The sequence below is a fragment of the Paroedura picta genome, chromosome 16, assembly GCF_049243985.1.
Source record: "Paroedura picta isolate Pp20150507F chromosome 16, Ppicta_v3.0, whole genome shotgun sequence".
Taxonomy (NCBI): Eukaryota; Metazoa; Chordata; class Lepidosauria; order Squamata; family Gekkonidae; genus Paroedura; species Paroedura picta.
Window position 1 is genome coordinate 5,276,097 of NC_135384.1, and position 11,812 is coordinate 5,287,908.

At 56.7% G+C, this 11,812-nt stretch overlaps 1 protein-coding gene across 1 annotated transcript; it reads left to right on the forward strand.

The window, feature by feature from the left end:
• The first annotated feature begins 830 nt into the window (after window positions 1-830).
• ZNF646 (zinc finger protein 646) lies at window positions 831-10,946 on the forward strand. The gene is made up of 2 exons (XM_077314514.1): window positions 831-2,230; window positions 4,078-10,946. Exon 2 carries the CDS (start codon window positions 4,228-4,230, stop codon window positions 9,172-9,174), a length of 4,947 nt encoding a protein of 1,648 aa, XP_077170629.1. The 5' UTR covers window positions 831-2,230; window positions 4,078-4,227; the 3' UTR covers window positions 9,175-10,946.
• Window positions 10,947-11,812: the final 866 nt, after the last annotated feature.

An 11,812-nucleotide genomic window follows, 5' to 3' on the forward strand; every position in this document is an offset into this window, starting at 1 on the left:
GCCAACAACAGGGGGTAGAGAGGCCTGACCTCTGTGTGTTATTTGGAGGTTTTCCAAGGGCATCTTGTACAGTGGCCAGCTTCAAGCTGAGAAATTCCTAGAGGTTTGAGGATTTGGATGGTGGGGTTTGGGGAAAATTCGGACCTCAGTAGAGCCTATGCCATACAACCCATGCTCCAAAGCATCTATTTTCTCCAAGCAAGTAGCTGTAATTCCAGGAGTTATCCAGGGCTCACCTGATGATTGGCAACCATAAGCATCAAATTAACCAGTTTGCTGAACTGGGACCATGGTCCTGGCCCAGCAGGATGCCTCTAGTTAAAAGCAGCAGCTTCTAATCTGGAGAACCAGGTTTAATTCTTCTCCATATGCAGCCAGCAAGGTGGATTCCACAGCATTAGCCTCCCCTCCCCAAACCCCGCCCACTCCCAGCTCCATCCCCCAAAATCTCCAGGTATTTCCCAAACCAGACTTGGCAACCCACCGATCCCTCCACCACCTTTCGAGCGCCTGAGGACTTTGCACGGGAGAACTCCTCCAGCCCCGCGGTGAACCCGAAAGGGAATTAAACATCCGGCCCAGCCTGGAGCGCTGTTGCTGGTGGGACGCATATCTCTGAGACACATCTCGGGCGGCGGACAGAGATCGGGGCGGGCTAGAGCGGCAGCCAGCTCGAACTTCCGGTCCCAGCGGCCAGGCCCGGCCTTCCCCGCTGGCCGCCGAGTGGTTCCGCCCTGGGTCCTCTATGGTGACGGCCCCTCTATGCAGCGGGAAAGCGAGCCAAGTTGGGGCCGCCCACAGCCGACCTCTCTCTCTCTCTCTCTCTCTCTCTCTCTTAGAAAGAGTTATCGCCGTTCTCCCCGGCGCTTCCCTCCCGCGTTCCTTCGCAGCGAGGGGACTGGGATCATAGAGCCACCCACGCCTAGAGCGGCGGCATGCTGAGCCTGTGGAGAACTTTTAAAAAACGGACGCCCCCAAACTCGCCGTGCCCATCTAGCCTCCACGTCGCGTTGCGTTTCGAAAAGGGAGGGAGGTGTCTTAGGAAGCGCCGCCTCCTCCTCCCCCCAGACTCCGAACCAGCCCGCCGGAAGTGAAGTCCCCTCTCGGTCGGAGGGGGGCAGCTTTCGGCGGCGCACATTTCCTGTTTCCTAGCAACAAAAGGAAGTATCTGTTGTTGCCCCAGTCCCAGGGACTTCTCCAAGCGCAGACCCCCGAGGGTCCGGGCGGCGGGGCCAGGGGGGCGCCAACCCCCGGGCGGGAGAGTCCTGGAGGCGCGCTTTAGGGAGCCGGGCTGTGCCCCTGGGGGTCCCAGAGGCGCCTGGAGGGGGCTGGGCAGCCAGAGTTTCTTTCCTTCCTCCCCACGTTTTGCTCTGCCTTGACCTCCTTGAGCCGAGCTCTGTGCGTCTCTGTCTCTCCAGGAAACTGAGGCAGCCACGTGGGATTCGCCATCTACCTCAGGCCCAGATCCCGCATACCCCCTGGAATCGCCTTTGCACAGGGACCACACAGCTGGATACCTCAGACCTGGAGCCGGAGCCGCAGGATGTGAACTTGCTGTCATGTGGTGAAGCTCTGCCTCCGACCGTTCCCTAGTCGCTGGCCCGTCAAGAGTCAGACTGTTTTGGACGACCTGGCAGCTCCGGATGCAAATATAGACAGTAGAGGGGACCCCTCCTGCTTCTGAAAGGTCCAGCTGGTGAACCTGCAGGAAGTGCTGCCTTCTGGGAGGTGAAGCTACTGTGAAGTAATGTTTTGATTACTCCACCTTCAATCCTTGAAGTAATCCGGGATAGAGGTTGAAATCTCTGCCTGTGCTTCCATGTCGGAATTATCGTAAAGTGCTTTTGGAATCTGTCTTAACCTGGAATTTTAAGATCCAAGGCTCTGTCTTCTCAGGTGTTTCCCCGTGTTTTTTGTTTTACAACATTGGACTATTCCATGTCACCTCCTGAAGTGAAGATGAGACTCTAGCAGATCTCCTGGAAGATGTACATTCCTCCCCCCTCTTCCCATGAAAAAATCCAAAATTTATTCTTAGCGTTTTGAAGCCTGTGAAATTCATGAAACGGATGTAGGAAATTTGTTCCTCCTAACAAATTTGTAAATAATCTGAGGCGAGATGCCTACATCTTTAAACTTTAGTTCCTGCCTCTGGGGAAGGAAACTCATTTCAGCTTCTTCTGCTGGAGATGTTTTATTCTTGCCTGGGTTGTTCTGCGTGATCTGAGAGGTAAGCAAGCAAAATTCTTTGTATACGTGTCTGAAGTCATACACCATAACTTTGTGCTAAACAGGCTTGCTTATATGTAAGTGACACAAAAGTGGATTTCTAAAGCAGCTGTTGTCTAAAGGTGCTTGTGGTAATCCGCACCATGGCTAAGGATGCCCATTTTCAAATGTCAGAAAACAACAGCTGCAGATATAGAAATTGTTCTGTTACGGGGATAGATAAGAGTCCTGTTTTCTAGAAGAGTTGGTTTTATACCCTGCTGTTCACTGCCTGAGGGAGTCTCAAAGTGGCTTACAATTGCCTTCCCTTCCTCTGCCCACAGCAGACGCCCTGTAAGGTAGGTGAGGCTGAGAGCACTGGCTGCAGCGGAGGAGTTGAGGGTCCACCACTCTTAACCACTACACCATGGTGGCTCTTTAGTACCTGTTCAAGTGAATCTTGAACTCATAACCCAGCTTATTGTTTCTCAAATCACTAGACTCTGTTATCCTCCCCCAATGGAAAATGATCTTTGATTCTTTATTTCCCATTTGAGCTGCGAAATCCTGGTACTGAGAAGAGCATCCTAGTCAAAGACACCCCATTGGAAATACCCTTCACCCCACTTCCCTTCCCCATGGGTCCACCCTGCTTTGGTTTCCATACAGTCACTTCTTTACAGGATGGTGTGTTGGTGCCTAAACATGCGTTTAGATTCAAGGCAGCTAGTATGCTTTCCTTTTTTGCAGCCCTGTGAGAGACAAGCAAGGGGTCAACAATCAGGAGATGAAAAACCGCCTTGATAGACTTAGTTACCATTTTGCTTCGTTTCGCTGGGTGCTCCCAGTGGCCCTTCCCAGGTTCTCTCTCCCGTGAGGCATGGGAAGAAGCACGGGCCCTGTACCTGAAGGTTCCATTCAGCTTTTGTGGCTAAACATTGTTGATAGCCTTCTTTTCTTTAACAGGTAGGCTTGAGGGGAACTAAGTGGGGGAGAGACAGGTGGTAGTTTAAAATGAGCGTAGGAGTGCAGACTCCGCCCACTCCCAGGCACAGAAACCACTCACTCATGCTCAGGAGGGGGAGAGAGGGATCCGTGGGAGTGGCCGGTTCCCTAGCTTGTGGCCAAGTCCCTTAAGACGGGAGGGAAAAGGCCAAGGACCACCTCCAAAGCTCCCAGAGACCCTCAGGGGGCTGCAGATCGCTGCTTGGAAATCCCTGACTTAGAACCTCACCCCAGGAAGCATTTTTCTCAATGCAAAAGAGAAAATATGTTATAAGAAATCTTTTTAGGGCTCCGCCAAATTGGAACAAGTGTGTGTGTGTGGAGGGGGAGTCCTCAAGAGAAAATCATGGAGGGGGTGGGGGTTGCCCCAGCTTTCGAAGCCTTCACATCTCTGCCCTGGGTGCATCTGTCCTGTAGCATGGATTGCATGCCCTCAGCTTCCTCGCTGCAACGGCGCTCCGCCTGATAACTGCCTGAGCTATCACAGATCCACAGGGCCTGTAAAATGGAGCTCTTCTGCCAGGCGTTTGATTGAGGTTGACAGAACCAACAACATCTGCTGGGCCCACCAGAACACTCCCCCCCTCCCTCCAAACTGATCCCCAAACTGGCCAACCTACAAGACTATAGTTGACAATTCTGCCGCCATTAACATTGGAAGGGTTGTACGGAAGTGTTGACGGAACGTTCTTACCGGATACTGAAACTGCTGCTACTGTTACTATTATGTTATTTGACGTTGTTGTACTGTACTTATTTCTACGTGAACCACCTTGAGACACAAGGGAGGGCAGCATGTAAATATCATAAAGAAATAACAAAGACCACACTCACCTTTGCTTTGTCCCTGCTTTGTCTCCGTAGGTCTTGGTGCTAGAACTCTTGGGGAAGAAAAACCTCGCCGGACACACAGGGTTGAGACTCCACGATGGCACCTCGTCGCTTGCCAGCCGGCCCTTAGCTTGCTCTTTCGGGAGAGCGTGGAGCCAAGGAAGTCTCTTTCCCATGTGAGCGATGGCCGAGGGAGACGCTGCCCTGGCCTGCGAACCGTCCACTGGGCAGGAGGAGCGCCCCTACAAGTGCAAGCAGTGCCCCCGGAGCTACCGCCACGCCGGCAGCCTGGTGAACCACCGGCGCACCCACGAGGTGGGCCTCTTCCCCTGCCTGCTGTGCCGCAAGGACTTCTCCAACCCCATGGCCCTCAAGAGCCACCTGCGCACCCACACGGAAGAGAAGCGCTACAAGTGCCGGGACTGCGGCCGGAGCTTCCGGGCCTCGTCCCAGATCAGCAGCCACCGCTGCGTGGCTCACGCCCCCCAGGACCGGGAGGAGGAAGACGAGGGGAGCAACAGCGGGGGCTGCACCTCGCAAAGGGGCCAGGATACTTCCTCTTCCGACGCGGACACCTACTCGGGAGCAGAAGGCGGCGGGAGCCTGCTGAGCAACCTGGAGAAGTACATCGCGGACTCCGTGGTGCCGGCCGACCTCTCCCCGCTGGGATTCTCCGTCAAGAGGGAGAAAGAGGAGGGGCTCCGAGCGCAACGGGGGGAGAAGGAGGCGGGGCCTCCGGAGACCCCCGCGGAAGAGCGGCGCTTCAAGTGCAACCAGTGCGACAAAGCCTACAAGCACGCCGGCAGCCTGACCAATCACAAGCAGAGCCACACGCTGGGGGTGTACCAGTGCTCCATGTGCTACAAGGAGTTCTCCAACCTCATGGCGCTCAAGAGCCACACCCGACTCCACTCCGAGTACCGGCCCTACCAGTGCCGCTTCTGCCACAAAGCTTTCCGCCTCCCGTCCGAGCTGCTGAGCCACCAGAAAGCCCACGGCGAGGAAAAGGACGAAGCGGCCGGCCGGCCCACCTGGGACGGTTCCGAACACGTCCTCTGGGAGGAGTCCATCGAGACGTCGGCCAAGTTGGATATTTACCAGCCTCCGCCGGCAGGCACCAACTTTGGAGACAGCGCCCCCTGTAGCCTCAAAGACACCTCCAAGGCGGGCGGCGGGGAACGCGGCAACCCGGACGGGGAGCTCTGCGTCCGCTGTGGCGCCACCTTTGCTCATGAGGAGGAACTGAAAGGGCACAGCTGCCTGTACCCGGAGGAAGCGAACGAAGAGGAGGGGGAAGGTGGCACTCCCTCCCAACTGGCCCCGGCTTCTGACGGGATCTGGGAAGCAAGCTTCAAAGGCGAGGAGGGCTATGCCACATTCGAGGAGCGGCCCTTCCACTGCGAGGATTGCGGCAGGACTTACCGGCACGCGGGGAGCCTCATCAACCACAAGAAGAGCCACCAGATCGGAGTGTACAGTTGCAGCGTCTGCTCCAAACAGCTCTACAACCTGGCCGCCTTGAAGAACCACTTGCGGGTCCACCTGAAACCCAAGACCGGGTTGTCTGTGTCGGAGGAGGCCTCCCAGCACCCCTCCGCCGTCTCAGACTCGAAGCCGGAGGAAGACAGCCCCGGGGAGGCCGGGGACTGCCCCCTGCAGCCACCAAACCTGTGGGGAGGAGCCTCCTGCCCAAAACAAGAAGAAGAAGAAGAAGAGGAAAGAGGCGGTGAGGAGGAAGAGCGGCCGTACCGGTGTGGGGATTGCGGGCGGAGCTACCGGCACCGCGGCAGTCTCGTGAACCACCGCCACACCCACCAGACTGGGGTCTTCCAGTGCTCCATCTGCCCCAAGCAGTACACCAACCTCATGGCGCTCCGGAATCACGTCCGGGTGCATTTGCGAGCGGCCCGCCTGAGCGGCAGGGAGCCTGTGGACTGCCTGACCTGCGCCAGCTGCGGAGAGAGCTTTGAAGAGGAGGCTGAATTCCAGCTCCATCAGCTGCGCCACCTGCCCTGCAGTGAGGACATAGAGGCGGCGGCCATCCCCGGGCTGGGGGGCTTCCATCCCCAGGAAGCCGATCTTCTCCAAGCTATCAAGCAGGACGTGGAAGCCCTGGAGAACGGAGCGGCTGTGGCCGAGGACATTATCCCTTCCTCCGAGACGCCGTACGTCTGTAACCGGTGCGGGGTGACGTTTGCCAGCGCAGCCAGCCTGCAGAGCCACAGCCTGCAGCACGGGGGCGACAGGGAGCGGCCTGACGGAGCGGCTGAGAGGCCCGAGTCCCCCGTCCAGCGCCTCTACGGCTGTGATCTGTGCGGCAAATCGTACCGCCACTCGGGGAGCCTCATCAACCACAAGCAGACCCACCAGACGGGGGACTTCAGCTGCTCGGTTTGCGGGAAGCACTTTCTGAACGTCGCCTCTCTCAAGAGCCACTTGCGTGGACATCAGCGCCCGAGGAGAGCCCACGCCGGAACGGCCATGATGGCCAACGCAGACAGCGGTGCAGAAGCGGGGGAAAGAGCCGCCTTGCCCGGGATGCCGCCCCCAGGCGAGGAGTTCAGAGACAGCTTGGACTGTCTCGGAGACGGGACCATAGTGAATGGCTGGCGGCGACAGTCGGAGATCCCCTCGCCATCTCCAGAAAATGGCGAGGTGCCCTGCTACCTTTGCGAGGAGTGTGGCATGGGTTTCGACCAAGCCAGCCACCTGGAAAGCCATAAGCAGACCCACCAGCTAGGCATCTACCAGTGTTCCCTGTGCCCCAAAGAGTATCCCAGTCTTCTAGCGCTGAAAAACCACTTCCACGGGCACGCCAAGGCCACGGCGTTGAGCCGCGGCAGCCCCGGCGGGAGCGACGGAGCCGAGGAGCAGCCGTTCCTCTGCAGTCTCTGCGGCATGATCTTCCCCAACGAGGAAGACCTCCAGCAGCATCATAACTCGGCGCACGAAGAAGGGGAAGGGCAGGCAGGCGGGGAGGATGCGGAGCTGAAAACGGTCGCCAGCGTGCGAGAGGAGGAAGCCGAGGACCCCGGAGAGGAGCAGCTGCTCTCTCACATCTGCGGCTACTGCGGAGAGACGTTTGATGACATGGCCAGCTTGGAAGAGCACAGCGAGGGGCACCAGGAGGAAAAAGCCGCGGCCCTGGCAGACACGTCAATCCAGCTGCGGCGGGCGCCGCGCCCAGAGGAGGACCCGCCGCGGCTATCGCCGGCGGAAACGCCCATCGCCTCTGGGGACCCCTCGGACGACCGGCCGTACGCTTGCAGTCAGTGCGGCAAGACCTACCGGCACGGCGGCAGTCTGGTCAATCACAAGAAGATCCACCAGATCGGAGATTACCAGTGTGCCATCTGTCAGCGGCAGTACCCCAACCTGTCTGCCTATCGGAACCACCTCAGGAACCACCCGAAATGCAAGCTGAACGGCAGAGTGCCGGAAATCCGGCAACCGGTCCCCCTAGGCGAAGAGGATCCTGCCACTGGTGGTCAGAAGGATCAGCCCTCTGATGGCCAAGACCTAGTACAGGAAACAGGGAAAGATCCCCCAAGGGAAGCCTCGTTTTCGTCTCTGGGCGGAGAACAGAATGCAGGACAAGAGGCAGCCTTGATCGGCAGCCAGCATGAAACGCAAAAGACTCTGGCAGGGGAGGTTGATGAGGAAGAACCCGAAGAGGAAGCAGCACCGGAAGCCCAAGGCGAGCTCCAGTTTATGGAAGAGAAGCAGGAAGTGGAGGAGACACCCGAAGAACAGGAGGAAGCAGCCCCCGCAGAAGGGGAGGATGACGGCAGTCCTGGCGCTGAAGAGGAGGGCTCCCCGTCCGAGCGTCCCTTCCGGTGTGACGTCTGCGGGCGCAGCTACAAGCACGCCGGCAGCCTGATCAACCACAAGCAGACCCACAAGACGGGCCTCTTCCACTGTGCCGTCTGCCAGAAGCAGTTCTACAACCTCATGGCCCTCAAGAACCACAACCGCACTCACTTTGAAACCAAACGCTACCGATGCCCGGAGTGCCCGAAGGCCTTCCGCCTGCAGAAGCAGCTGGCCAGCCACCAGCGGGTCCACCGGGATCGGAGGCGGGACCCCTCCGCTCACCCCTCCAGGAGGACCCCCCACGGCAGGCGGGCGGGGAAGAGCGAGAATTCCGCCCAGCCCCTCGACGCCGCCAAGCCTCACCCCTGCCCCGAGGAGCGCCCTTACCGGTGCGGAGAGTGCGGGCGTACCTACCGCCACGCGGGCAGCCTGCTCAACCACCAGAAGAGCCACAAGGTGGGCCCCTTTGCCTGCCCGCTGTGCAGCAAGGCCTACCCCAACCTGATGTCTCTCAAGAACCACCAGCGGATCCACTACGAAGTCAAGCGCCACCGATGTGCGGATTGCGGGAAAGCTTTCAAGTGGCAACGGCAGCTGCTGCGGCACCAGCGCCGGCCCCACCCCTGCAGCGGCAGCACCCCGGCGCAAGACCACGAGAGGCACCAGCGGCTTCCCGAAAAGGAGAGGGGAGGGAGTCATGGGGAGTCGCCCCTCGGGCCTTTCCGCTGCCTCCTGTGCTCCAAACAGTTCCCCCATCGCACCTCGCTGAGGAACCACGCCCGCGTGCACTCCAAGAAGCGGTTCGAGTGCTCGGAGTGCGGCAAGGCGTACCGGGCCTCTCGGGACCTGGCCCACCATCTCAGGAGGCACCGGGCCGAGGCGGAGGCAGAGAATTCCAACCGCGGCGTGCCCCCGGAGGAGGAGCGGCCCTACAAATGTAACCGCTGCAACCGGACGTACCGCCATGCCGGCAGCCTCCTCAACCACAAGAAAGCCCACGCCACCGGCCTCTACCGCTGCCCCACGTGCCAGAAGGAGTTCTCCAACCTCCTTGCCCTCAAAAACCACCTCCACATCCACACGGACAAGAAGCGCCACCGGTGCCCTCTCTGCGGCAAAGCCTTTCGGACTGCCAGGCGCTTGGCCGCCCACGCCAGAGCCCACGGCGGCCCCCCAGAGGAAGGGGCTCCCTTGGCCTGCCCCGTCTGCTCCAAGGTCTTCTCCCAGCAGATCACTTTCCAGCAGCATCAGCTGGCCCACGCCAGGGACGGGGCGCATTCTGCCGCCGGAGACGATCCCACCGGGGACGGGAGCTGAGGGTGTGAACGTGCACATCCCTGTGCACCAAGGACAGCTCGGCAGACTGCGAGGAAATAGGCTAGAGGGGGAGAATCCCCCGGTGGGAGCAGCAGAACGGGAGAGGAAGTTTGAACAGAGACCTGTCTGGGGATAGAAAGGCAGCGTAGTTGGCCGAGAAAATAGAGGAAATTAGGTGCCTGTTCTCAGCTGAACACTGTTGCGTTGAGACTCCGGCTAGGCCTCTGCTGTGTCACTGGAAAATGTTTCCCCGTGGCCACGTTATTCCCTTTTTTGGGGGGAACTCTTGGAGAACTGACTTTTAGCATTGTGGGATCTTTCCAGCACGTGCTTAAACCCCTTGCGTTGTCAGTTTTTTAAAGAGAAAATAGCGGCCAAGTCTGTTTTGACCGTCAGATGAGTAGAAGCCCCCCCCTACTGTAGCCACTGATGGTATTTAAATTACTCCTTTGAACAAAATCACAAACGGACTGTCTTAAGGGCGGGAGGAGCAGAGCGTCATTTAGCCCCTGTGGCAAAGAGAACCAAAAGGGTGGATTTACTCTTTGGATCGCCGTCTCCTCCTGCAGGGGGAGAAAAAACCCACATTTCCTGCAGTGGGCTTGAAAGCAATGTTTTCACAAAAACCTGTCCAAACTTGACACACGTTTCTCTCTCCTTAAAAAAAAAAAAAAGTTTTTTTTTTAAGATGTTAACTAAAAAAAACGCCGCTGTTAATTAGAAAGCGTTTCTAGAGGCAACTGGTTTGATTTGTCGTCTGTTCCGCATGCGGGTTTTTTCTCGCAAAACCGGGTGTGGGTCACCTTGCAAAGGACAGGAGGCTGGTGGGAAAATGAAAGGCCTGCCTCCCAAAAACAATCGGCCAAATTCTTTTTGATCCTAATCCACGGGGAGGGGGAACAGCTCTGCCCGCTGGGGGCTATTCATAAGCTGTGCCTCCACCCAGTCTTGGAGGCGAAGGGCCCTTCGGGATGGATGGGGACTGGTGCCAAGCATGCACCATCCTGCTGTGTATAGTGGCAGGTAGTTCATAGCACTAAATGAAGGGGAAACCTTTGAGTTGCTTGCTGGCGCCTCGTGGGAGAAGGCGGCCTGAGATTTTTGGCAGCTTTTCCTCGGCCAACCCCTTCACCTCGTTATCCTCATGGCTTCTTGTGTTTTATCCGGCTCTCCTCAAGGTTTAAAACCAGCCTCTCAGTTCAGAGCAGAGCCCTGCTGGGGCTATACCACTTCTGGCGAGACAGGTTCGAGATGCCTCCCTCTAGCTCGACGCCCTCGCCCTTTTGCCGATTGGCTAAGCTAGAATAGTTCTCCCCGATGTTTTTGTGTTCCGGTTTTGGAAATTCCTTTTTTAACTAGGAAAAAATGTTTAAACACACACGGCTTTGAGGATGAAGTGGTGCAGTCCTGACAGGGCTCTTGGAAGCCTCAGAGCATGGGGACAGGACCCAGAATTGCTTCCGAGATGTTTTTTTTTTTTTTAAGTTGGGCCTCAAACTTTATCAGTTGCCAGTTTTTCTCTTCTGGGAGACAGGGGGAGAGGAATTCTGGAGATTCGCTCTCCCTCTGCTCCCTCCACACACACCCCCGGGCAGAACTTCCCTCTCCTCGGCATATTGCAGCTTGTCAGGCTACCCTTCCGAACGGAAGCCATCCGAGCCCCTCAGAGACTCCCTTCTAGGAGAAAGATAGCCATTTTTCAGCAGCTGAGAACCTTCCATTTGTCGTGAACATTTTGTAGGTTTTCTAACATAGTTGGTTAATTTTTTTTAATGGAGGGGTGGGTGGGAGGGTCATACGTTATGGGTCTTTAAAAAAAAAAGTATGCTGAAACTCCCCCATTTTTCTTTTGATACCTGACTACTAAACATTGAAGTCCTATTTTAGACCTCCCGTTTTTAGAAAATTTTGGCTCTTGACTGAGGAAAGGCCCTTCGTGGTTTTCTAGCAGTCTGGAGAGTTTGTACTTCCTTTCCCTGCCAAAATGGTTATCCTCATTCAATATCATACAAAATATCCCTCATAGAAACATTCTCACTAAAGTATATATTTTTATGTATGGGAAAAGGGGGTCTCCTGCTCTAAATCCACTTTCTCCCCCTGCCAGCCAGGGCAAGACTCCTTAGGAGTGTGCCCCCCCACCCCCAAATTCCCTACTAGATTGGGCCTGCTGAGAGAGATGTCTCCTTCCCCCGTAGGGCAGAATACATTTCCTACAGTCTCTGGCGACCCCTCCCATCCATACTGGAGCTGTGAGACACTGAAAAATTGTGCAAATAAATTGTTCTTTGTTTCTTTTTTTTTTAAGTGTTTCTTCACCCCCCCAACCCCATTTCTTTTTCTTATTTTCGTTCTTAAGTTTGCTGCAGCCAATGGGGTGTGAATTCCAGCAGGGCAAAGTTCAGGTATCGGGAACCCATCCATTAAATGCTGGAGCGTGACCCAAATTCAAGGCCCGGTGTCAGTCGGAGAGTCACAGTAGCTGTTCCAGGAGGGGAGAGTGCATAGTTGAGGTACCAGGCTAGTGGGCTGTGCGTATTCCTTGCAGTGTGCCGGGCTGGCCCCCTGGGGTGAGCACTAGCCACAGACGTGTGGTCACCATGTTCGGAAAGCCCGGAAGGGATAGATCTGTGAGAAA